The following is a 26,147-nucleotide window of genomic DNA, read 5'->3' as shown; positions in this document are numbered from 1 at the left end:
AAATTAGAAATTATGGAACAAGTAGAATATGCTATTTATAGAGGACTGGTGGGGTTGAGGGCAGATCAACAGTTCTAATGGACAAGGAGGGATATACCAAGCAGGAAAGCAGCTACAGGGGTGTAGACTCCCCATGGAAGACCAGGGCTTCTTCCTAAGGTAGCAGGCAGCAGCACCAGGCAGCTTGGGCCAGAGCAGCTTACCAGAAATAGGGAATAAATCACCTGAGTGAGCATCTTACCAAGTTCTGCCACTACTGTGGCTGCTGCTCTGTCACCCTAGAGATGCTCAGTACTCAATAATGGCTGTTTTAAAGCATCAAAGTTGAAAATCTAAGAAGTACCCAGTAAAACTGCTTCCACAGTTAAATAAACAATAGTAATAATAAGATGGCATCTATTCACTTCCGACCAATGTAATTCTGAAAATAAAGGAAAGAGTACACAGTACTAAAACAAAATAGTATTGGAAGCAGAATAAATTCAGGAAGCAATTTCTTTGCATTAAAAGAAATAAAAGGGGGAAGGGAGGCAGAAAACATGTGTTTCTGAAATAAGAAACTATGCAACAGATCAATACTTAACCATATTATCTAAAATGCACAAGATGAAAAGGTTAGTTGAGGTACAATTTAAAGTGAAAATAAAGTTGTATACTGTTTTAATTAGGAATCTTTTGGCTCTAAGTGACAGAAATTCAATTTGAACTGGGTAAGGCAAAAGTCATGGAAAAACCAGGGGTTGTGATTAAGTCTCAGGCACAAATGAAGCAGAGACCAGAAAATTACCAGGACTCTCTTTCCCTCTCCCATTTCTACTCCTGTCTGTGTCATGGCTTCATTTTCTCCTCTTGCAGATTGGCCTTCTCTACTGGAATGTGGATACAGTCACCAATAGCTCCAGATTCACATCACACACTCTGCAACCTAAGTGTCCCTCTTTCTTCCTTTCAATATGAAGTACTTAGAAGAATGACCCTGATTGAAACAGTCACATGCCCATCACTATGGCAATCCCCATCAGAACACTGTGTGTCAAGGATCAGGTCAACAGGACAGAATAAAGATCAAGCAGAAAGCCAACTTTAGGAGTCCTCCCAAACACCACATTAAAGACAAGTAGATACAAACTACTAGGGCAACTATGTAAGAGCTCAGTCTCCAAGGACCTTCATTTATGCAATCATTTAATCATTCTCCTGAGAACTTAAGTTCAAGAAAGTCAGGAAATCTTCTAAGCATTCAGGGCACAAGTAAGAAAAAGAGAAGAAAAAGTCCCTATACTTGTGGTACTTATATTCTAGATGGCTGAAATATCTAATAAGCATAAATTAGGTAATTTAAAATAAAAATGTTCTTTAAAAAGTAAAGAAAGGTGATGTGCTAAATACTAATTTGGGAGCAATCACGAAAAGTCATACTGAGAAGATAACATAGCTGAGTCTTGAACAGTAGGGAAAAGCCAGCCATGCAAGGGCAAAAGAGCAGAGAGTGCAGGCTCCAAGGTCACTCTTCAAGAAAATATTCCCCCAACAGCCAGCATACCACCCACCCACCCTGCACACTAAGCTGGGTCTCAGACTTGGTCAGGCTGTCTCGGAGCACCTCATACTTGATTGTCTTATAGTAGTACTTGTAGTCTGTAATTGTGCATTTGATAAATGTCTTTTCCCTCCATTAGACTATAACATTCATGAAGGCCAGAACTATACCTGTTTAAGAGACATTAAAGAAAAGTACATGACAGAAAACATCCTGAGGAAATATTTCCAAATACTGAGGAGGAATCTATATAAGTTTACAACTGAACATCATGTAAAGAGATTTGGAAATTTGATAAATTTAAAGGTCATGAGCACTGACATGCAGCACTAGTAAAGACACATACTGTAAGATCTTTAGGAAAAACAGATATTAGTCTTCAAACAGCACTTACAAAACATCCTAATATTCCTGACCCACTGTCCCACCAAAATCTACTTTTCTTTCCATACACCTTTCTCATATACCCCCATTCTAAGTTAAAAATATGAACATATATAGCCCCTAATTCAATTAACCAAGTCTATCAATTACATCCTCTAAATATATTCTAAAGTCATTCTCTTTTTAGTTCAGACCCTGTCATTTGTTACCTATGGTCTCCAATTTATCTATCTTTAGTCTCCCTCTTTTCTACCCTCCACAATATCTCTCCAGGCAGAAGATCTGGGGGTAGGAGGAAGGGGAGGAGCATCTAAAATATATGATTAAATTATTTTCAAATTAATTTTTAAAAAAGCCTATAGTCAAGTTGGCCTGGTAAATTCATACCTCAAAGTACAGTTCTACTCTGCTCCAAACACACAGCAATAATAGACATGATGAATCTCAAAAACAAGATAACAACCTCCATAAAGCTGAAATACAAGGGAAACGAGAAAGCAGCAAACACTGCTGAAGCCACAGGGCTGCTGGGCTCTTGATGTGGCAGCCAGAAGTTTAGTTTCTCAGATGTTAGGGAACCAGAGATGGTTTCCTTCACTGATGCTAGAAGGGTTCTGTGCTGAGAAAAAGAGAGAAAGGAGGAAAAAAGCCTCTATCTGCTTCCTGGGCTATTAACTCATATGTAGCTATGTGGCTAGAAGCAGGAAACTCACAACAGCCTTCAGACCTGGAACTAAACCAAACTACCTGCTTTCTCAGTCCATGGGGTGTGACACCCTAGTTTTACTGCAAGGCCTAAGCCCTAAGCCAACTTTATTAGGCCTGCACTGAAGGGTAAAGGGAACTCAGTAGGGAGAATTGGAAAACCAACATAAAGGAAAAAGTGAGCACGGGTGGCTGGCAGGAAGAACCTCCCCCTCAAAATAAGCTTGAAACTGTAACTCCAAAATATATTTTTTAAAAATCTAATGCTAAGAAAGACAGTCAACAAAATCAGCAATTAAAACAAATTCACTGCAAATGGAAGAAATAACTCTACAGGACCTTCTCTAGAATCAATATTCTATAAGATTTTGAAATCCTCTAACAAAGACTTAATTTTATTGGTTTTTTTCATATTTTTTGGTAATTTATAATTATACATAATGGTGGGACTCATCATTACACATTCATAATGTACACAATGTAACAATATAATTTGACCAATATTATTCCCCAGTACTTCCCTTCCCCACCCTCTCTCCCTCCCCCTAGTCCCTTTCCTCTTCTTTACTGATCTGTCTTCAGTTTTCATGAGATCCTTCCCCACAACACACCTTCCTTTCTTCCTCTCTAGCTTCCACATATGAGAAAAAGTATACAACCCTTAACTTTCTGAGCTTGACTTATTTCCCTTAACAATGTTCCCAAGTTCCATCCATTTTCCTGCAAATGACATAAATTCATTCTTCCTTATGGCTGAATGAAATACCACTGTGTGTGTGTGTGTGTGTGTATGCACACACACACACACATACACACACACACACATATTACACCATATTTTCTTTTTTTAATGTTATTTTTTAGTTGTAGGTGGACACAATGCTTTTTATTTTATTTTTATGTGGTGCTGAGGATTGAACCCAGTGCCTCACACAAATTATATTGCAGGGCCTAAGCCCTAAGCCAATTTTATAAGGCCTGCACTGAAGGAAGAGGGAACTGGGTAGGGGGAACTGGAAAACCAACATAAAGGGAAAAGTGAGCACGGGTGGGTGCAGGAAGAACTTTCCACTCTCAGCCACAGGCCCAGCCCCGTACCATATTTTCTTTATCTATTTATCCATTGATGGGCCTCTGGACTGTCTCCATAACTTGGCTACTGTGAATTGCACTTGATATGACTATATTCCCATAGAAAAGCAGTATTATCAAAAAACTAGGAAGGGAACCACCATATGATCCAGCTATCTCCTTGCTATATATCCAAAAGATCTAAAATCAGAATATTATAGGAATATAGCCTATGTCTTTTAATTGATGAGTTGAGACCATTCACATTCAGTGCAATTACAGAGAGATGTTTATTAATTCTTGCCACTTTTGAATTATTTCTAGTGTTTAATCTGTTTCTGTTACTCATCTGCCTAGCTACTTTTCAAGTGAGGTTTGTCCACTTGTAAGCTCTGGAGTTTGTTTTTTAAATTTCTCCTGTGTATCACTACACACAGGAGAAATTAAGTATTTTCTGTAGTGCCAGTTTAGTAGTCATGAATTCTTTTAGTTTCTACTTGTTTTAGAAGGTTTATTTTTTCTTCTTCTTCTTTGATTCTGAAGGGTAGTTTTGCTGGATTCAGTAATTTTGACTTTCAGGTCTTAAAATCCAAAATTCTAAGCTCTCCTGGATTTTAGAGTTTGTACTATTCTTATTGGCTTGCCTCTAAATGTAACTTGATGTTTTTCTTTTGAGGCTTTTCAAATTCTATCCTTGTAGTGTATATATTATGCATTTTAATTATAATGTGTCATGGAGAGATTCTTTTCTGATCTTATCTATTTGTTGGGGTTCTGAATGATTCTTTAATATGGATGTCCATCTCATTCTAAAGATTTGAAAATGTTTATTATTATTTATTTCCCTGAAGAGGTTATCCATGCCATTAGCTTGCATCTCACCACTCTTTATGACTCCAATGATTCTTAAATTTGGCTTCCTAATGTTGTTTCAGAGTTGTTGTATATTCTGGTCATGGTTACTTATTTTCTTTAATACTGCCTGAACATTCAAGGCCAACCACAACCACTTTTTCTTCCAGCTCTGGAATTCTGTCTTCAGTCTGCCCTACTATTAGAGAAACTTTCAACTTAACATTTTACTTAATTTGTTGTCTTTCATTTCCAAGACTTGACTTTTTTTTTTTAATGTTTTTATCTCCTTCTTGAATTTCTCACCCATCCTATTCTGACTTCCTTAATTCTTTCAGTTGTTTTTCTCTGTTCTTCTGGAATTCATTAAACATTTTCATAACAACTCTTTTGGATTCTTATCTGATATTTCCTTCTACATCAATATATGTAGATGTAGGGGTTTTGTGTTCAGGATTGGGGTCCCTGATGACTTCAAGGCTGCAGCCTGTTTGGAGCCTGGGAAAGTTTCTGTGCAAAGGCATAGGATGCCCGGTCGATATGGTAATGCCCTCCATGCTAGAGTCTTAACAGCTTCGACCTTAATCTTAGGCACATAACTCCTGGGAATAAAGGAACTTGCTTGCTTGATAACTACAATGTTTCACCAAGCTCTGGAGCTCCTGGAGCTGCCCACCTAACAGTAACTTCAGACAATGGACCTTTTTGAGAACTGCACAAAGCTCCTAACATTGCATATTGTAACTATGAAATGTAACTGCAGAATAAGTAACCTTACTGATACTCTAAACAATAATGTGGTTATGGTATTAATGACCCAATGTAACCTATTCTTATAAATACACGTGGCAGCTTGGACAAAGAGCCACCCTGCCACCTTCCCTGCCCCTGTACCTTGTCTCTGTGTCTCCTTTTTTTGAATTTCTTTACATGTGGAGTCAGTTTCTAGTGAATTATGAAGTTCAGGAAGTGTCATGTTACCTTGTTTTTTTCATAATTCTTGTATTCCTGTGTTAGCTTTTATGCATCCATTGGAATGAATCTTCTCCTCCTACACACAGGCCGTTTTAGGGCACAGCTTTCTCTTGCCAAAGTCTTCTAGGATATCAGGTTGTTGTGAATGTTTCAATATATTTCCAAATGGGTTCTGTAGTATAGTTTCTCTGCTAATTCTTTGATGATTAGTGTATTTTGATACAGTGTTATGCTGTGTCAGAGCTTTTGGAGTCCAGATGCCCTCTAGGTCTCAAAAGAGTAGGACTCACCTCTCATAGAGTTGGCCATCGTGTTGTATACAGCAGAGTGTGTGGGGTACACAATCTGTGATTGCTCTTCTTCACTAACAACTGTATATTCTAATAGGCAAGGGAATAATCCACACTAAGGCTTGTTGTAGGTGTGGTGTCCTCAGCCTTTGTGCTAATTCTGTTTTTGCTGTAGGAGTAGATGTCTATGAGTAGAATCTGGGGCCCCACACTAGCCATCCCTATTTGGGGCCTGATTATTAGTCTTGGAGATTTTTTTTTTCTCTTCTGTTCTTTGTATTAAACTATCACTGAAGTTTGAATTTGGTTAATTTGTATGTGAAGCAAGGTGCACTGCCTCTTGGCTGGGTTTGGCTCAGCTGCAGAGTCTCTACCTTGTGAACTTGTAGTGTTCAAGTAGATTCTCAACACCTGTTTCCCTGCAGATCAGTGTCCTCAATCTCACCAGGTCCTCAGTTCTCCAGTTATCATAGCGAACCACTTCTTCTTTGGCTCCAGCTCTGGATTGGTTATTGTCTCATCTGAACTAATATAAAAGATCCTGGGTGTGAGTCTATTAAGCCATTTGCTGGCTTTCTGGGTACCCATTCTTCTTCCTATAGCTCATCCAGCACCTGTACAGCAGAGTAATCTGGACCTCCTGAGGATTAGGAATGGGAGCCTAGAGATCACACATATTGTTAAAAAAGAGCCAGGTGTTGTGTCACACACCTATAATCCCAATGACTTAGGAGGCTGAGGCGGGAAGATTGAGAGTTCCAAGCCAGCCTCAGCAAAAGTTAGGTGCTAAGAAACTCAGTGAGACCTGTCTCTAAATAAAAATACAAAATAGGGCTGGGGATGTGGCTCAGTGGTTGAGTGCCCCTGAGTTAAACCCCCAGTACAAAAAAAAATTGTTAAATAAATTATCAAGAGAAATTAATGTTGGACTATATTTACAATAAGGAATATGAAATTATGAAACAAAACAACAATTGGAAGAAATAAGAACAGGTAGATATGAAAAGAACATATTAAAAATCCTAGATATAAAAACTATAATCATTAAGATTTTAAAAATCCAAAAAGCAAAAAATACCTTCAATGTTTAAGATAAATTCTAGTTCAAACAGGTAAAGAGAAAATAGGTAACTATAGGACAATACTAAATTCTTCCAAAATACAATACAGAGAGGCAGCAAGATTAAAAAGATTAATTAACAGTCATAAAGGAAGTTTGCAAGGTTTTTAAAGAAGAAAATTAACATAATAGCAAAAAAGAAATATTCAGAGACAAAAGAATACTGAGAATCTTACAGAAATGACATGAATCATCACATCGAAAATGATCTCCAAAATAGATAAAAATAAATATATACCTAGAAACATTGCAGAAAGAACAGAAGAATATTTAAGATAAGGAGAAAACCTTTAAAGCTACTAATTCTTTCCTTGAGCCTACAACAGCACACTTGCCATTCTGTCAGCCCATCAGTCATTCAATCAAGACACACTTATTCAACACTTCCAAGTAAAAAAACTAGACACACAAATATAGAAATCTTAGTTCTCTACTCTGTCCAGTGCAGGAGACAGCATGTCAATCAATGATCATAATGGCACTGTGATAAGGACTACAATGGACATGTGGACAAGGTGCTAGGGATGGCAAGGGAGAGCCTGCTTACCTCTGAAGACAGCAAAACAGAACTTCCTAGAGAATACTTGGACTGAGCTTTATTTCAGCATTAATATATATTCCAGAAAATAATAATAAAAGAATCAAGAACTAATAGTATTAGCTAACCTTGACTGAGGACTTGTTATGTGCCTAACTCTCAGACATGTTTCTAATCCTCACAACCTCCCTCACAGTTAATTATTAAGTCCATTTTATGAAAGAGAATAGTAAGTTTAGGGTATGAAGGAATGTTCCCAAAGTCATAAGGTCAAGTTAGAAAGCAGAGATTGACTCTGTAAAACTGAGAAATTAATGTTGGACTATATATAGACCTTAATTTCTTTGGCAGGGCTTAGTACATAATTAAAAGTTCCTTTATTTAACAAGAACCTTAAGAGAATAATTCTGTTGACACAGCACTGGAAATACTAAACTGGTTACTCTCCCTTTTTTCATTTACTGTATTCTGTCATCTGTTTGAGTACAATAAACAAAGAATATCATGGGGAGCCTAGCCAGTTGGGTGAAGGTCACTTTTAAGTTTAAATAAATTCATGCTTTGCTTCTTGCTATGATGATTATCAGTCCAAACCTTTTTTTTTTATGGGAACACAAAACTATCTAAAATGTTCAGCTATTTTAAGTAAAAATATTTTTGTTTAAATATACAATAATATAACTACAGGCTTATGATAACTCAAAACCTATAACATATGTTTGTTAAAGGAAACTATTCGTTCATCAAATGTATTTGTTATAGGAAATTACATTTGCTCACTTAAGCTATAAATGAACTCAGAGGCCTTGTGTGAATCATCCCAACACCTATGAGCTACATTATATTTATTAAACTATCACCATATATAAGGTGGATTCTCTGATGAGAAAATTTTGACTAGCAGTAGAAAAAAATTAAATCTGATCCATTTTGAAGTTAGATTCCTTCCTTCAGTGCGTAGCTGCTGCATCATACTGACTAGGAACTTTCATACATCTCCAAATCCAGTCCCTTCTGTAAAAGCAGTGAAACCCTCAAATATTAACTATTTTACCTTAGCCTTGACATGGCTAATCGACATCTGAAGTAACTTATTTTTACATTTTACAATATTTTCTCTTTCTTCAACTTCTTGCTAGATATCTAGGTTTTGTCTATGTATTACATTTGCCTTGAAAAAGAAAATCTCAGTCATTCATTTTCCTCCTTCCCACCCATGGTTTCCTCTTTTTCTAAAAATTTTCAGGAACCAAATATCTAGTGATTTCTTTTCTCCTATGAGAACCTGAACTCAATTTCCCAATAGATTTTAATAGTTTTAACCTAATATAAATATAAATAAATATCATGCCTTCCATAGTATTTGCCTTTTACCATTTAATTTATAGCTCTTAACAACGGCTTTAAAAGGCTTAGCTATTAGTCCAAGATATTCACTTAAGTGAATAAATAGAAACATGATTGATATGGGCCAATCCCTGAGTTTTGGAGGCCACAAAAGACAAGCAGCATATAAATAAACCAGTCATGAATACAAATACGAAGTACCTAATTTTCTAAATCAGGTGACTGGCAATGACACTGAGAGGCAACATGGCAGTAATATTGCCAACGCATGCTACTTTTAGTAAAACAGCTTAACATAACTTCTTTTTAATTTTAATTTTTTGTAGTTGTATATAGACAGAATGCCTTTATTTTATTTATTTATTTTTATTATGCGGTGCTGAGGATTGAACCCAGTGTCTCACATGTGCTAGGAAAATACTCTGCCACTGAGCTACAGCTCCAGCCTTAATATAACTTTTAATATCATTGCAAATTTGTCTTTTTAAAATGTGTCCCCACATTAATTATATATGTGCATATATATAAATAAAATGGCCTATTTAAGTGAAATTAACTGCAATTTCATGACTTATGTAATTAAGACTAAAACAGGACATAAACCTATAATGCACACATTTCCTAGAACCTGAATTAGTTTTAAGAGAATTCCATATTTGTGCAGATAAATAATTGAGGGTATGAAAAAGCTTTCACATTTCATTGGGTATTTTTCAGACAATTTTAATTAAGTTTATTCTAGTAGTTCAGTGAAACTTTGTTAGGATATTTTTTAAGACTCAATTACAAGAGGCTGTTTAGTATAATAATAGAATACAACTAAATAGTATCAGGATATTTTTCTAATTGTGTTCAGTCATTACGGAATAGTGTAACCTTACCTAAATAACTTAATCTCCCTGAGCTCTGCCTCCTCCTATAATTTGGCAGACACCCTTAGACGAGGGGATATGTTCCAACACCCCAAGTGCTGAAACCATGGATAGTACTAATTCTATAGTACTATGTTTAATCCTATATGTTACCGATTAAATTAAATTCATAAATTAGTGAAATATTAACAGCAGTAGCTAATAAGTAATGTAATTTATAAATGAGGCACAGTAAGACATTAACAGCACTAATAATAAAAACAGGATAAGCATAACAATATACTGCAATAAAAGTTATTTCGAATTTTACAAATTATTTATTTCTGAAATTTTCTACCCAGTATTTTCAAAGTTGACCACAGGTTAACTAAAATTAAGGAAAATGAAACCACAGATAAGGGAAAATACTATACCCTTCTTTTTCCTAAGATTGTTTTAAGGATCCAGTGAGATCTTATAAATGACAATACTCTTTTATTAAAATCTAATAATGCTCAAACAACTGCATACCATATGGAAAAATGAACTCTATTTCCATATTACAATAGTCACAAAAACTTAATTCTAGATAAATCAAAAACCAAACAATTCCTAGAAGAAAACAGAAAAATATCTTCCTTTGGATAGGCACAAAAGGCATTAACAATAAAAGAAGAAATAAATTAGACTGCATCAAAACTACAAACTATTTTTAACCCTTTATCCTCCTACAATGGACCTTGCAAAGCCTGTCTGGAGTTCTAATAAGGGAGTTGCAGTCAACTGAAATCAGTTCTCTTCTAGAGAAAGTCATCCTCTTCAACCAAGCACCCATCTTGGTTGAACAGGAGGAACACACAGGAAAAGATGAGGAAGAAGGAGACACCCACCTTGTCAGCAGATGAGTTGAATAAATCCTGGCAATCAATGGGGTAACAACAGATTGCAGCCAAATAACTTTCACATCCAAAATTACAAACATCCACTCATAAAAAGACCACAATAAACAACTAAAAAGACAATCTGCAGACTTGGATAAAACACTGATAACCCATCTATCTGACAAAATTCATCTGCAGAACGAATAAAGACTTCCCACAAATCAATAATAAAGTGGCAAGAAATAAAAAGAAAAAATAGGAAAAATATTTGACAAGCCATATAGTCAAAAATCATATGAAAAGAGGCTCAACAGTCTTTCAAGGAAATTCAAATTAAGACCAAATGGAAACATCATATCTCCATCAAAATGGCTAAAATAAAAAAAATAACATTACCAAATGTTGGCAAAGATGTGAAAAACAAATTCTCATACCCTGATGGCAGGAGTGTAAAATGGTAAAACCATTTAAGAAATGCTTTGGATGAATCTCAAAAACAGTATTTGAAAGAAAGAAGCCAGAAACTAAAGAATGCATACTGCATGCTTCCATTTACATAAATTTAAAAAACAAATGTAAACTAATCTATATGGTTAAAGAAATCAGAAAAGCAGTTGCCTCTGGAAAGAGTGGAGGATTGACAGGAGAGGGTAATAAAAAACTTAACCGCATGATTGGAAATATTCTTTATCTTGATATGGTGATGGTTACACTTATCAAAATTCATCATATGTAAATTATATATCAGTAGGTACTATTAACATTAAAGTTTTTAAAATAGCAAAGAGATGGAAATTTTATTAGTCAATTATAAATTTATATTTTTATCTTTCTAAAAAAATCAATTGCTATAAATTTTCTAAAGGTATAAAAATATCAAGGAATTAATCATCCACTAATCAAATTGATACCAGACAAAACCAAGTACTAGGGACACTGTTCTTGCCCCTGAGAAATTCCGTTTTGTAAAGTATGTTAGTCAGCTTTTCATCACTGTGACCAAAAGACCTGACAAAAACAATGTACAGAATTAAGTTTATTTTGGCTCACAGTTTCAGAGGTTCAGTCCATGGTCAGCCAACTCCACAGCTCTAGGCCAAAGGTGAGGCAGAATGTCACGGCAGAAGGGAGTGGCAGAGGAAAGCTGTTCAGTTACTGACATCCAGGAAAGCAGAAAGAGCTTAAGTGTAAGGAGCCAGGGATAATATAATCCAGAAGGGCATGTACCCTGTGACCTACTTCCTACAATGACACCCTACCTGCCTATAGTTACCACCTCATTAATCCATTCAAATTATCAATCCATCAAATAGATCAATCCACTGATTATGTTATAGCTTTCTCTCTCTCTCTCTCTCTCTCTCTCTCTCTCTATATATATATATATATATATAGAGAGAGAGAGAGAGAGAGAGAGAGAAATATAAATATATATAAATATATATATAAATATATGTATATATATATATATATATATATAATCATTTCACTTCTGAACATTTCTGCATTGTCTCACACATGAGCTTTTGGGGAACACCTCATATCCAAACCATAACACAAAGAAATAAAAACATGGTCATAAATGGGCCATAACAAAGGTTCATAGACACTGTGACCATACTAGAGAGAATATTATACTACCTTAGAATGTCAGTAAGATTCAGGAATATCATTGGAGCCTGAACCCTCTGTGGTAATATGGTACCTATTCTCATGAGGCTGAGCTAAAATTGCTGGGTGCTACCCTATGATAAAAGAAAGATTTGTCCAGGTTTGCTGGCTGTGTCTAGATGGTCCCAGTGGATCAAGAAATGAGACCCAACTATATCATGTCTACCCATTTAAGATATGAAAAACTGTGCTCTACATGTGTAATATGAATTGTAATGCATTCTGCTGTCATATATAACAAATCAAAATAAAAAAATTTTTAAAAAGAATTACAATAAAGTACCCACATTCATTGAAAACAAACATAAGGGGCTAGGGGTACTGCATACAGCTAGAGCATTTGCATGTGTGAAGCTCTGAGTTTGATCCTCAGCACTACAAAAATAAATAAATAATAATCAATTAATTAAATAAGTAAAAAAAAGGAAACCCATTTTAATATAAAGATACACATAGATTAAAAGTAAATGGATAGAGAAAGTTATACCACATGAAAACTAATCAAAATAAAGTAGGAATAGTTACATTAATTTTAGACACAATAGAAATCAGACCAAGGAAAGTTATCAGGAACAAAGAGAAGCATTAAATAATAATCAAGTGGGCAATTCTCCAAGAAGACATAGCAATCCTTAATGTACCTAACAAGAGAATATCAAAATCCACAAGCCAAAAACTGATGAAAATAAAGAGAAACAGATGAATACACTATTATAGTTGGAGACTTTAATACCCCTCTATTAGAAATGCACAAATCCAAAAGGCAGAAAAATCAGTGAAGACATAGTTGGACTCATCATCAATCAACTGGGTATACAGGTACTTATAGACTACTTCATTAAATAGTAGATTACACATCCTTCTCAAACTTAAGTGGAACATTCACCCTGATAGACCACATTCTGAATCATAAAAAAATGCCTTAACAAAGAATAGAAAATACAATGTCTGCTTTCAGACCACAATAGAATTAAACTAGATATCAATAACAGAAAGATAATTTAAAAATCCAAAAATATTTGGAGATTAAACAACACATTTCTAAATGATACATGAGTTTTTAAAAATCTCAAGACAAATTTTATAATACTTTGAAAGGAAAATAAAGAAAATTTATCAATTGTGGAATGTAGCAAAAGCAGTGCTGGGAAGAAAGTTTACAGCATGTGAATACACATGTTAGAAAAGATAAAAATATAAAATGAATCATCTAAACTTCTACCTTAGGAAACTAGAAAAAGGACTAATTTAAACAAAAGCAAGCATAAGAAAATAAATAATAAATCATGTCAAAATAAACCCTACTGTTATGAATAATCATAATGCACTAATTAATGCATTAAAAAGACAAGTTAAAAAATTAGAGCAGAAATCAGTGACACTGAAAACAGGAAACCCAAAGAAAAAAATCAATGAAACCAAAAGTTGGTTCATTTAAGAAAACAATAAAAGCAGTAAGTCAGGCTAAGAAAGAAAGAAGATACTAATTTCTAATATAAGAAATGAAAGGGGAGTCAACAATATACAGCATTAAAGGACAATTAAATGCCCAATAAAGGAATAATATGAATAACACTGTGCTCATAAATTTGATAACCTAGATGAAATGGACCAATTACTTGAAAAATACTATGAGTTAAAACTCACACAAGAAGAAATAAGATGATATGAATAAGTCTACACTTATTAAAGAATTAGAATCAATAATTAATTACCTCCTAAAATAGAAAGCACTTAGCTCAGATGGATTTACTGGTGAATTCTACCAAACATTTAAGGACGAAATTTAGAATTCTCTTCAATCTTTCAGAAGAGAGAAATGAAATATTTCTTAACTCATTCTTATGAAACCAGTATCACCCTACTACAAAAACACTGAAAGAAAACTACCAATCTCTCTCATAAATAAAAAGAAAATCCTCAACAAAAATATTAGCAAACCAAACCCCAAAATACATAAAAAGAATTATATACCATTACTGAATAGGATTTACTCCAGATATGCAAGCCTAGTTCAATAGATGTTACCATCAAATCATCAAAAGAAGGAAAGTCACATGACAATATCAGGAAATAGAGAGGACAAGACTATGTAGCAAATTCAAAAGAATCAAAAACAACAACTAAAAAAATCCTGGAGCAAAAAAATGAATATAGCAGGGTTGTAGCACACAGATTAAAACCAAAGAAAAGTCAATCACTTTCCTATATGCCAGCAAAGAATATCTGGAATTTGAAATTAAAAACACAATAGCAGTAATATTAACATTCAAAAAATGAATAACTTAGGTATAAACCCAACAATATGTACAGTCTATTTGAAAAAAACTACAAAATTTTTGCTGAATAAAATGAAAGAACTAAGAGAGCAAGATCAGCAAGATGGTGGAACAGGACTTTCCAGTGCTGTTTCCCCACAAAACAAGTCAAACAATTATCCACACACAAAACTACATTCACAAGAGCTTAGGAGAGAGACAGGTCGAAACCTGAGGATCCAGGTTCCAGACTTGCCCACCTGCTAAACCACATACCAGGCCAACCTACCCAAAAATTCCAGCAGCAAGCCTGCCCTTGGACCACATCAGATGGCCCGACCAAATAAAACCAGTCTGTAGATTGGAATAAGTCACTACTTCTTCAAAAATGCAGTCATCAACATAGAGCTACAAAAAAAGGAAAAAAAAATAAAAGAAAGTATATCACCACCAATGGAAATCAAAGAAAAACTAAACAAATGAAGAGATTCTATGTTCATGGAAAAGACTCAATGTAATCAAAATGTCTTCCCAACTTGCTTTATAGATTCAATGCATTTTCAGTCAAAATTCCAGCAATTATTTTGTGCACATGGACAATGATTCTAAAGCATATACAGAAAGGCAAAGGACACAGAATAGCCAATATAAAACTGAAGAAGAACAAAGACGACACTATTCAACTTCAAGATATAATATAGTTACAATAGTCAAGACAGTGAGGTATCAGTTAAACACTAGACAAATCCACAGATCAGAATGTAAAGTCTATTGCATAATCAACAAAAAAAACATACTATGCTTCTGTTGACATTTTTCTTTCTGACTTGGTACTAACCAATCGTCAGGAGTATTCACAAAGTCCAGCATACTGTATTTCAGCTTACTATTTTTTTGGTCCTAAGTTCAAATGTTACAGAATCTGAAAGACCTTTATTTGGATTTAAATATATCCAATTGTACCATACTCTGTACACATAAAAGGTATAAATGCATACATACATTTGTCTTTGTATTATAAGTTTATCTATTTTATCTCTCAAAACAGTTCATAAGCTCTTTAGAGCAGGGGCTAGCTTCTCTTCTACTCTATAAAAATCATTTGAGCTCTTAGTACAGTGATAAAATAGCTACTCTATATATTACAAAGAGAATGGGTCTTTTTCAACCTATTCCTAGGCATGCAAAATTTTAGTTTATTTTAACTTTTTAAAATAAACTTAATCCTCATGAAAGTTGATGCCTTTTTCAGGATGAAACAGTACACACAATCAAAACTCTTGAAGATTTTTTCTATTTCATCATTAAGCCTCAAACATGACCTAAAATAAACAATTAAAAATAGAATATACATATGACCAACTGTGATTTATGCTAGGAATGCAAGGTTGGTTCACATGCAAAATAAATCAATGCGATACGCCATATTCCTAGAATTAAGGGAATTTTTAAAAAAACATGATCATCTCAATAGATGCAGAAGAAGCATTTGACAAAAGTGAACATGCTTTCATGATTAAAAAAAAAAACTCAACCAAGAACAGAAGAAAACTTCCTCAACCCGATAAAGAACATTTATAATAAACCTACACAGCTAACATTATATTTAATAATTGCAAGCTTTCTTAAAAGCAGAAACAAGTCAGGAATGTCTACAATCACACCATTCTTAGTCAAGACAATTAGGCAAGAAAAAGAAATAGGAGGCATCCAGTTTGGAAAGGAAGAAGTAAAAGTCTGTTGTACAGGGCTGGGGATTTGGCTCAAGCGGTAGCGCGCTCGCCTGGCGTGCGTGCGGCCCGGGTTGGATCCTCAGCACCACATACCAACAAAGATGTTGTGTCCGCCGAGAACTAAAAAATAAAAAATATTAAAAACTCTCTCTCTCTCTCTCTCTCTCTCTCTCTCTCTCTCTCTCTCTGTCTCTCTAAAAAAAAAAAAAAAAAAAGTCTGTTGTACATCACAAGATTTTGTGTATAGTAAATTCTAAGGAATCTACCAAAAAAAAAAAAAAAACCACCTTTTACAACTAACAAACTAGTTCAGCAAACAGGATACAAGATCAACCTACAAAAGTTTTGATAGATCATAGGCTGGGATTGTGACTCAGTAGTAGAAACACTTGACTAGCATACATGAGGCACTAGATTTGATCCCTAGCACCACAATAAAAAAAATTTAAAAATAAAGATACTGTGTGTCCATCTACAGCTTAAAAAAAAAAGGTTGGCAGATCAGCATACTTCTATATACTAGCAATCTAGCAATGAACAATCTAAAACTGAAACTAGGAAAATAATTCCATTTATAATAGCATCAAAAAGAATCAAATACTTAGAAATAACAAAAGAAAGGATAAGATTCATTCACTAAAAACTACACAGCACTATTTAAAGAAATAAAAGAAGACCTAAATAAAAAGAAAGACATACTGTGTTCATGGATTGGAGAAATTTGTTTTAAGATGGCTACATTTCCCAAATTGGATCTACAGAAGAAGATCCAATGTAATCCCAATCAAAATTCCAGCTGTCTTTTGATTTTTTTTAAGAGAAACTAATGGGCTGATGCTAAACTTCATAAGGTAATGCAAAGGACTCAGAATAAACAAAACATTATTGAAAAAGAAGAAAGTTGAAGGATTCCTATGCTTGAATTCAAAACTTAAAAAATCTACAGTAATTACAACAGTGAAGTACTGGCATAAGAACCGACATACAGATCAGTGAAACAATTTAAAAGTATAGAAAAAAACCCCAACATCTATGACTGGCTAATTTTCACAAGGATGCCAATATAACTAAATAGTTATACCAATACATGCAAAAGAATAAAATTGGCTCTCTACCTCATATCATCCAGAAAATTAATTGAAAAGGAATTCAAGAACTAAATAAAAGAGTTAAAACTATAGAACTCTTAAGGAAAATATAGGTATAACTCTCCATAACCCTGGACTTGACAATGGTTTCTTATTGATGATACCTAAGGTAGAAGCAACCAAAGAAAAATTGGACATCGTTGAAATTTAAAACTTTTGTGCAAGAGGACATATCAAGAAAGTGAAAAAAAAAAACAACCTACAGAATGGCAGAAGATACTTGGGAATCACCTAATAACAATATTGTATCGAATATATAAAGAAATTTCAAGACTCTAATAAAAGAACAACCTGTTTAAAATAAGCAAAAGATTTGAATAGACATTTCCAAAGACAACATACAAACTGCCAGCAAGGCTATGAAAATATCCCCAACATCATTATTCTTTAAGGAAATTTAAATCAAAACCACAGTGAAATATTTCACACCCAACAGAATAACTAGAATGATAATTTTTAAATGGTTAAGTGTTTACAAGGATATAGAAAAATTGGAGCCCTCTTATGTTATTAATAGGAATGTTAAATAGTGCAGCCACTATAGAAAGAGAGCGGTTCCTCAAAAAGCTAAACACTGAATTACACATGATCCAGCAATTTCACTACTAAACTATATACCCAAAAGAACTGAAAGCAGGGACTTGAACTTTTACACCTGAACTCCAGTGTTCACTGAGGCACTATTCACAATAGCTAAAAAGTAGAAAAAACCCAAGAGTTCGTCGATAGATGAACATGGTTTTAAAATATGGCACATACATACAATAGAATATTATCCAACCACAAAAGGAATAAAATTCCATTACATCCTCAACATCAATGAGCTTTGAGGACATTTTGGTAACTGAAATAAACCATATGAAAACGAACAAATACTGTATAATTCTAGTTGTATGAGGTACCTAGAGGCAAATTTAGGGACAGAAAGTAAATTAGGGGCTTGGTAGAATGGGATTGGAGAGTTATTGCTTAAAGGTTACAGAGTTTCTGTTTAAGGCTATAAGAAGTTCTGGAAATAGGTGTGATGGTTGCATAACACTGTGAATATACTTAATGCCACCAAACTGCACACTTAAAAAGGCAAACTTTACATTATGTATCTTTTATCATGATATTTTAAAATAATGTAATATACCAAGAACCATATAATGTACACATTAAATGGGTGATTTGTATATTATATGAATTGTGTCTCAATAAAGCTGTTCTTATAAAAAGTAGGAAGAATAAAAAGAAATGAGATCTCCAGCTATGAAAAGACAGAGAAATCAAGTGCATATTGCTAAGTGAAAGAAATAAGTCTGAAAATACTACACACTTTGATTCCAACTTTATGGTTATGGAAAAGGCAAAAGTATAAAGACCAGTGGTTTCCTGGGGCTCAGGAGGTCATAAATGAGTGAATCACAGGGCATTTTTAGGTCAGTAAAACTATTCTGTATGATACTGAATGGTGGGACACAGGACATCAGGCATTTTTCAAAGCGTGTAGAACTGTATAATAAAGAGAGTGAACTCTCACATAAAATATGAACTTTAGGGGCTGGAGTTGTTGCTCCCTCAGTTGTAGAGGGCTTGCCTAGCATGTGTGAACCACTGGGTTCGATCCTCAGCACAATATACAAATATAAAAATAAAATAAAGGTATTGTGTCCATCTACAACTAAAAATATTTTTAAATATGAACTTTAGTTAATAACATCAATACTGGCTTATCAATTGTAACAAATGTAACACACTATTGCAAGATGTTACTAGTAAGAGAAATCATAGGTGGGGGGGAGGGGTATGTAGAAACTGTACTTTCTGCATAATTTTTCCAGAACATAATTTTTCAAACTGCCCTTAAAAAAAGATCTATTTTTAAATGCACACTTAACACAGACTGCACTACATTTTATCTTCTCATGATTCATAAGATTATTCATTTTAAACACAAATTATAATTTTACATTAAATGGAGAGGAAATGCTGATTCTTCTGCCATAGTACAATATCAGACACTACTGAATCATCTGAATATTCTGTACATCTTTCCCTATTTCACCTCCTCTTCCACCCCCAAAAGAATTATTTTATGACCTAAATTTCTGTATTCATATAAATACCTCCATCTAGATGGATTTTGTAGATTCCAGCATCTTTGGAAACATTTTTAATTTATGACTAAATTCCATCTAATTATAATTATGAATTACAGTGACATTATTAATACCAAATTGCCATGCCTCCTGTTTTATTCATTTTCTGTGAGGTAGCATTTTATCAGAAACCTAAGTGTATCAATTTTACACTTTTTTTTGAAAAAAATTTATTATTCTCTAAGGCACTTTAAGAGTTAAACTAGAACCATTAACTAGAGAAAAAGTAGATGGTACATTTAAGAACAACTTTTCCGCAAGGTGCAGTGGCACTCACCTGTAACCCCAGAGACTTGGGAGGCTGAGGCAGAAAGAATGCAAGTTCAAGGTCAGCCAGGGCAATTTAATGAGACCTTTCTCAAAATAAAAAGGGATAGAGATGATGGAGCTCAGTGGTAGAGTGCCCCTGCAGTCAATCCACAGTATTGAAACAAACAAACAAATAATAAATGAATGAATGAATGAATGAATGAATGAATGAATGAATGAATGCCAGGCACATAGCAAATGCCTACAATTCCAGCTTCTCAGGAGGCTAAGGCAAAAGGATTGCAAGTTCAAAGCCAGCCTGAATAATTTAACAAGAACGTGTCTCAAAAAGGGCTGGGAATAGAGTTCAATGGTAAAGCAACTCTGGGTACAATCCCCGGTACCACAAAAAAAAAAATTTTTTTTTAATTAATACAAAAAAGAACTTTTTCCCAGTTCCTGTTTTAAAATGATCCCTCCCAAACTCCTATCTTTACTGTAACACTATATAACTTCTTTAACTGTTACCTTGATCTTTTCCAGCTTCATCTATGTGTTGAAAGTCTTTTAGCATATGAAGATTACAGAACCCCTCTCTGCAATGATGAATAACTTTCTTTGATCCATTCTTGATGAGATAATCCATTAGGGTAAGGGATTTATACACATGACGCCAGTTCTTCCCATGGTCACTGAGTCTCTGCCATAGCATATTCATAATCTCCGAGAGAGAAATTGTGTTGAAAGTCAAATCACTGATATCCAACATCAGAGAACTAGAGGGACCCCAAGGGTCATTAGAAGTTGCTTCCCTGACTTTTATTTCAGCATCTGAGTAATTTTTCATGAAGTTTTTCATTTGCCTCCTGAATGCCATAGGTAGGACAAGTTTGAAGGTGAAAAGGGAGGGTGAGAGCAATGGAACAGGAATTTGTGTTACTGGTTTATAAAACTCTTGACAAGTAGTTCTGCTGCTCCCAAATACAAATGATTAATCTCCATGTTGATAAAGTATCAATTTCCTACAAGAAAAGCACAAAAAATAAGTAAGTTAAATATTCTTTAAAATATTCTACAGAAGACCAGGCCAATCTGAAAAATCTAGGTTGTTTCTAAATCAGTCTGCTCACTTTACATCAATCACAATGGAGGGTATACCACATTAATGTTCCCAAGATAGGTACAGGAATATCCTTCATAAGAGATTGGCCTATATCATTTAAAGAAATAAAGGTGGTCTTTCTACTCCTAAAAGTTCTTGTGGAAAATATCATTGAACTTCTTTATCCAGAAATATAATTATTATAAAGCATTACATGAGTAGTAGACAAATTAGTGTAAGAAATGGAATTTGCTCTCTGACATCTCTTGCTTAACATATGTTGCCATGTATAAAAATATTATGTCCTGAAAGCAATTAAAATGGTGGTGAAAACTAAGAATCTCCTAGTGGTGCTATAACTATGTCCTTTTCAGAACTATAAGTCATCACAATCTGATCTAAATATGGCCCATTTTCTTGTTAATCTAAAAGAAAGGAGAATCAACTACTAAGACAAATACTTGTACCTCTGTGGACTACACAGCCAATTCACAGTACCCTAAAACCAATGTTTTTGTCCAGATAAGCTAGTAAATTAGAGTAAAAGGTTAAGTTGATCTTTACTCACCTTTAGAAAAAAGTATGGGTTTAGAATTAAACAGTGTCAACAGTGAGATTAAAATAATGTAAAGATTTTCTTAAAGCCTGGAGTAATCAGCATGTATCTTACAGATCGCAAATAAATGCATACAAAGAGAAACTCATGTAGGTTGATGCAAAAAACACATTAAATCTTAAAAGGGTCCCAGCTACTTGGGAGGCCAGGGCAGGAGGATTATGAGTTTGAGCCCAACCTGGGCAACATAGCAAGATCCTGACTCAAAACAAAACAAAAACTTAAAATGGTGTATGCAGCACCAAAACTTTACATGATTCTCGTGAATTATCAATTCACAATTTACATGAAATCATTCCCTTTCCTCTTCCATTACTCTGCATTAAGGTGAGTCAGTCAGTTTGCAATTTCTCCAGTGATTTACCACTTATGGCTTCCAAGATAGTGTGCCAAACTGATTTCAAGTCCTGATGAGTGAACAAACCCAAGGCAGTCTAGACAAATCTATAATCCTATTTTATTCAAGAAACTGCCAACATACAAAAGAAAAAAAATGCTAAAATGCATAACGAATGTTATTTTTAGTTTTATTTCCCTCCCTTTACTTTTGCACTTACTAGCTGAGGCCTGATTAATTTCTGTGTATTGAAGGCAGGCATAAAGTTTCAGAAGCATCCTAAATGAACTATCATTTCTTTTTTAAAGACATAAAGATGTAAAAATGCAACATAACCTCAAGTAAGCAAGATAGAAAAGGTTATTGGTTTACTTAGGACTTCTCAGAAAAACTACCATCAACCCTAGGAAGAAAAACACAAAAGCATTTCTATAACTTCATGATTTTCTCATTTGCGCTTCAAATATAGGCCTGTTTATCAGACTCCCACATGCAGTAAAAACTGATTTATAATGCTTCAATAAGCTATTAAAGCAGGACACAGTAGCATATACCTAAAATATCAGCAACATGGGAGGCTGAGGCAGGAGGATCACAAGTTCAAGGCCAGCACTGGCAATTTACTGAGAACGTGTCCCAAAATAAAAAAGACTGGGGATGTAACTCAATGATAAAGTGCCCCTGGGTTCAATCCCAAGTACCAAAAATAAACAAATAAAAATAAGCTATTAAAATTTTCAATTTCTACTGCTCCTTTTTACCCTCTACCAAACTCACTCAATGCAGAGATTCACTATGACATTGGCTTAGAGAAACAAATATTGATCTGTTTCTTTACAAGTCTATTAAAAAGACACTGTTAGAATGCTGGAATTGAACAACAGCTGTAAAATATTTTTTAGAGCTACCTATCTTCATTTTGGAACAATCTTAATTTTTAGGTTTGCTTATATTCTCTAATCTGTATTAAGTTCTTTGAAGTGCTTTTTTAAATAAATTTTCTGCCTCAGAAAAATAGCAAAATAATAGGCTCAGAATCCAAAATAGAAGTTTAAAACAGCCATATGTGACAACATACCATAATAAAATATTCTCCCAATTATTAGAAAAACGACAAAGAAAGAATCTGGATAGGTAAATTAATATCGGGGCTGGGATGTGGCTCAAGCAGTAGCGTGCTCGCCTAGCATGCGTGTGACCCGGGTTCGATCCTCAGCACTACATACAAACAAAGATGTTGTGTCCACCGAAAACTAAAAAATAAATATTAAAAAATTCTCTCTCAAAAAATAATTAATTAATTAATATCACTTACTTATGTGCAGTGACATTAACATAAAATATGGAAGTTACCATCAAACTACTAGTGTTTTTTCAGACTAATATGAATTTCAATCAATTGGTATTAGTTGTAAATTATGTCAGTTTATTATGTTTTAGACATGTGACTAGACAAATGCTATTTACATCATCAAATAACCTTGAGATTATAATTACTCATAGGCTGTATAATATTTCAGTTAATGATGAACTGCATATATAACCATGGTCCCACAAGATTAACTTGCCTAGTGACATTATAACCACTTAGATTCTATGATATCTATGCAATGACAAAAATCACTTAATGGTGTTATTTCCCAGAAAGTATCCAGATCATTAAGCATCACATGATGGTAAAGTTATGACATCTGAATCAGAATTAGTGGCAAGAAGGCAAATTTCCATATTTGATTCTCAAGTTGTCTGGCTATTCACACCATTATAATGTTGAGAAATAGTGGGAAGAAGGAATTTCATGTCACAAATTTGTGTCATCTTCTCTGAGAAGCCTTCACTGACCTCACTAACTTAGGTCACCCTATCACATTCTCTACAGCAGCAGGTTAATTTCCTTCATACCAGTTAGAATGATTTGTACTAACCTATTTGTTATTGCTGTTAGTTGCCTTTCTTCACTATCAGACTAGAAGCTCCTTAAGAGCAGGGATCTTGACCTACTTATTTACTCCTTTAATCCTAGATCTACCAGACACCTAGCAACAGAAGGTACTCAAGAAATGTGTGATGACTGATTGAACAAATGACTGACTGATTCTGCTTTGATAAACATACAATAGCTTTAAATTTTAAACATGATATATTAAAAATAAAATCTATCTCTTGCAATTGTCGAGTCAAATTCTAAACTTTGAGGCAAGTATTTTCAAATCAATAAATATTTCTTGAGAACCTATCATTTATCCAGCTTTGTGGAATAACATAAAACATGATCCCTATGCTCAAAAGTCTTACTGTTTGGTTAAGGAGTTTTCTCCCCTAAATAATTCTAAAGCAAACAAATAATATGGTAGAAAAGGTCTCTTGGTTTTCTTTTTAGATCTGTCCACTTACACAGTGCTATTTCCTTTTCTCCACTTTACCTAAATCATAACAGGAAATTATTTGACAGGTGACATTAAATTAGTGGAATTCAATTTCTTTTTAACAGTAGAGTTCAGTGCCTATACCATATGTTACATGGTACCCACAGTAAGGTGTGGGGCTGGTCTCAAGAGTGAAATAAATCAACATATCTGCAACAAAACATGCTAAATATTTGGAATAAGGACTATAAATGGTCTCACTTCAGTTCAGATTTTACTTCAAGTGAATCGGAAGGGGGAATCTGTTTTCAAAATTTTTTGGATTTCAGAATTGGGAATAAGGAGAATGGGGATGTAGCTCAGTTGGAAGGAAGGAAGGGAGGGAGGAAGGAAGACAGGAAGAAAGGAAGGGAGGGAGGGAGGAAGGAAGGGAGGTAGGAAGAAAAGAAAAAAGAATTGGGAATAAGGGATGGAGGAGCTGGATGGACTATCCAAAGACTTAGAACAATAATGGCAAAAGCAGCTATGAGGCTGCGTGCCCAGAGCCATTGCCAGAATGATGCATTTAGGGTAGTGTAGGAGAGAGCAGCTCTTGTTTTGCACGGGTTCTGCCTACGACTTGAGTTTGACTCAGGAAGACACAAGCTCTGGCCGAGAGTAAAGGAGAATAATCAGAGAGAGTATCACTGCATTAGGAGGTGTTACTACTTCAATGGGGGTGGGGAGCGATGCAATAGGAAGAGAAACTTCTTTGAGACCTAAATATGTGTTCATTAATCCATTCAATTAATAAATTCCCAGGGCTTGCCCTGTGGCAGACTCCATCCTAGGAGAAGGATTAACAGGAAAACCCGTGCAGAAGACCTGTCCCTGCCCACTGGAATCAACAGCGACACCTAGGACCTCATCTCCCTGCTTTAATTAGCATTAATTATTAATGCTAATTAAAGCATTAAATTGCCCAGTTTATGCTATTAAAATTAGCATTCAAAATGCCCAGTTTTGAGGTCCTGCTCTGCCATTTGCAAGTTAAGGCTTAATGACTCTGAGCCTGTTTCCTCATCTACTGCTTCAGGAATAATCCACAGGACTGTGGACAGGAAGAACGGAGAGGTCTGGAAAGAAATTTTGAACAACAGAAGGTAGAAGCCGAGAGAGAATCAACTTCCTGCAGACACGGCCTTCTCTTGGCAATCCTTTCAGAGTGACCACTGTGTATGGTGGGCCCGCTGCCCGCCTCTGGGCCACCATTCCAGCCACCGCCAAATGCTGGGGCGCGGTTTCCTGCAGAGGGGAACCTGGGCCAGGGGAACCTTCCAGAAGGAGGGCAGGCCATGATGGCGACCTGCAGTAGGGACCTTCCTTCACACGAAGGCTGCCTGGGAGCCCCAGGGCCCTCCTGTGCCCAGCCCGCTGGCAGGGAACCGGGGACGGGATGGCGGCCAGGACCCTCCAGCCCCTCTCCCACCGCACCCCATTACCTCAGGTAAGGTGCCAGCTGAGGCCCCGGGACCCTTTCCCGCTCAAATTCAAACCATCGGGTCCCGTGGGCACCTGCTCCAACCCAGTCGAAGCTTCCAGCCCTCATTCACTTCCGGCTCATCACTTCCGGTTTTCCTCACTTCCGGTACCGCCCCATTCGGGCCTTGAGGTGATAGATGGCGGAGGCCGAAGAGCCCAGCCGGAGGGTGTGAAGCAAACGTCTTCCCAGTCTGTCTGGTTGTGCCGCTGCCCTATTTTCCTTACGAAGACTAAAGTCTTACTATTTGTATGACTAGTGAGATTCTAACTGACTAGAAACGTCACCCACTGGCGCTGATGGCCACCCCCACAACAGAGACTTGAACAGAGACAAGCGCAAAGTGCATACAATGGGCAGCCATGGACAGCCTCCATGAGGAGCCTCCAGTGGCTGAGGACTTGGCGCCCCGCCGAGAAGCAGCCATTGGTACATTCAGCTGATCTGCAGTGA

At 35.4% G+C, this 26,147-nt stretch overlaps 1 protein-coding gene across 1 annotated transcript in view; it reads right to left on the bottom strand.

The window, feature by feature from the left end:
* The window catches only part of Enthd1 (ENTH domain containing 1), a 122,346-nt gene extending 96,576 nt beyond the window's left edge, over window positions 1-25,770 (bottom strand). The window contains exons 1-2 of the mRNA XM_005322416.4: window positions 25,657-25,770; window positions 20,283-20,776 (exon numbers count right to left, since the gene is read on the bottom strand). Of these exons, the coding sequence (XP_005322473.2) occupies window positions 20,283-20,631 (349 nt within the window). The 5' untranslated portion in view covers window positions 20,632-20,776; window positions 25,657-25,770. The remainder of the gene's footprint in view (window positions 1-20,282; window positions 20,777-25,656) is intronic.
* Window positions 25,771-26,147: the final 377 nt, after the last annotated feature.

The sequence above is a fragment of the Ictidomys tridecemlineatus genome, chromosome 6, assembly GCF_052094955.1.
Source record: "Ictidomys tridecemlineatus isolate mIctTri1 chromosome 6, mIctTri1.hap1, whole genome shotgun sequence".
Taxonomy (NCBI): domain Eukaryota; kingdom Metazoa; phylum Chordata; class Mammalia; order Rodentia; family Sciuridae; genus Ictidomys; species Ictidomys tridecemlineatus.
Note: the sequence above shows the minus strand (reverse complement) of the source record. Positions and strands in the feature narration are given on the sequence as shown.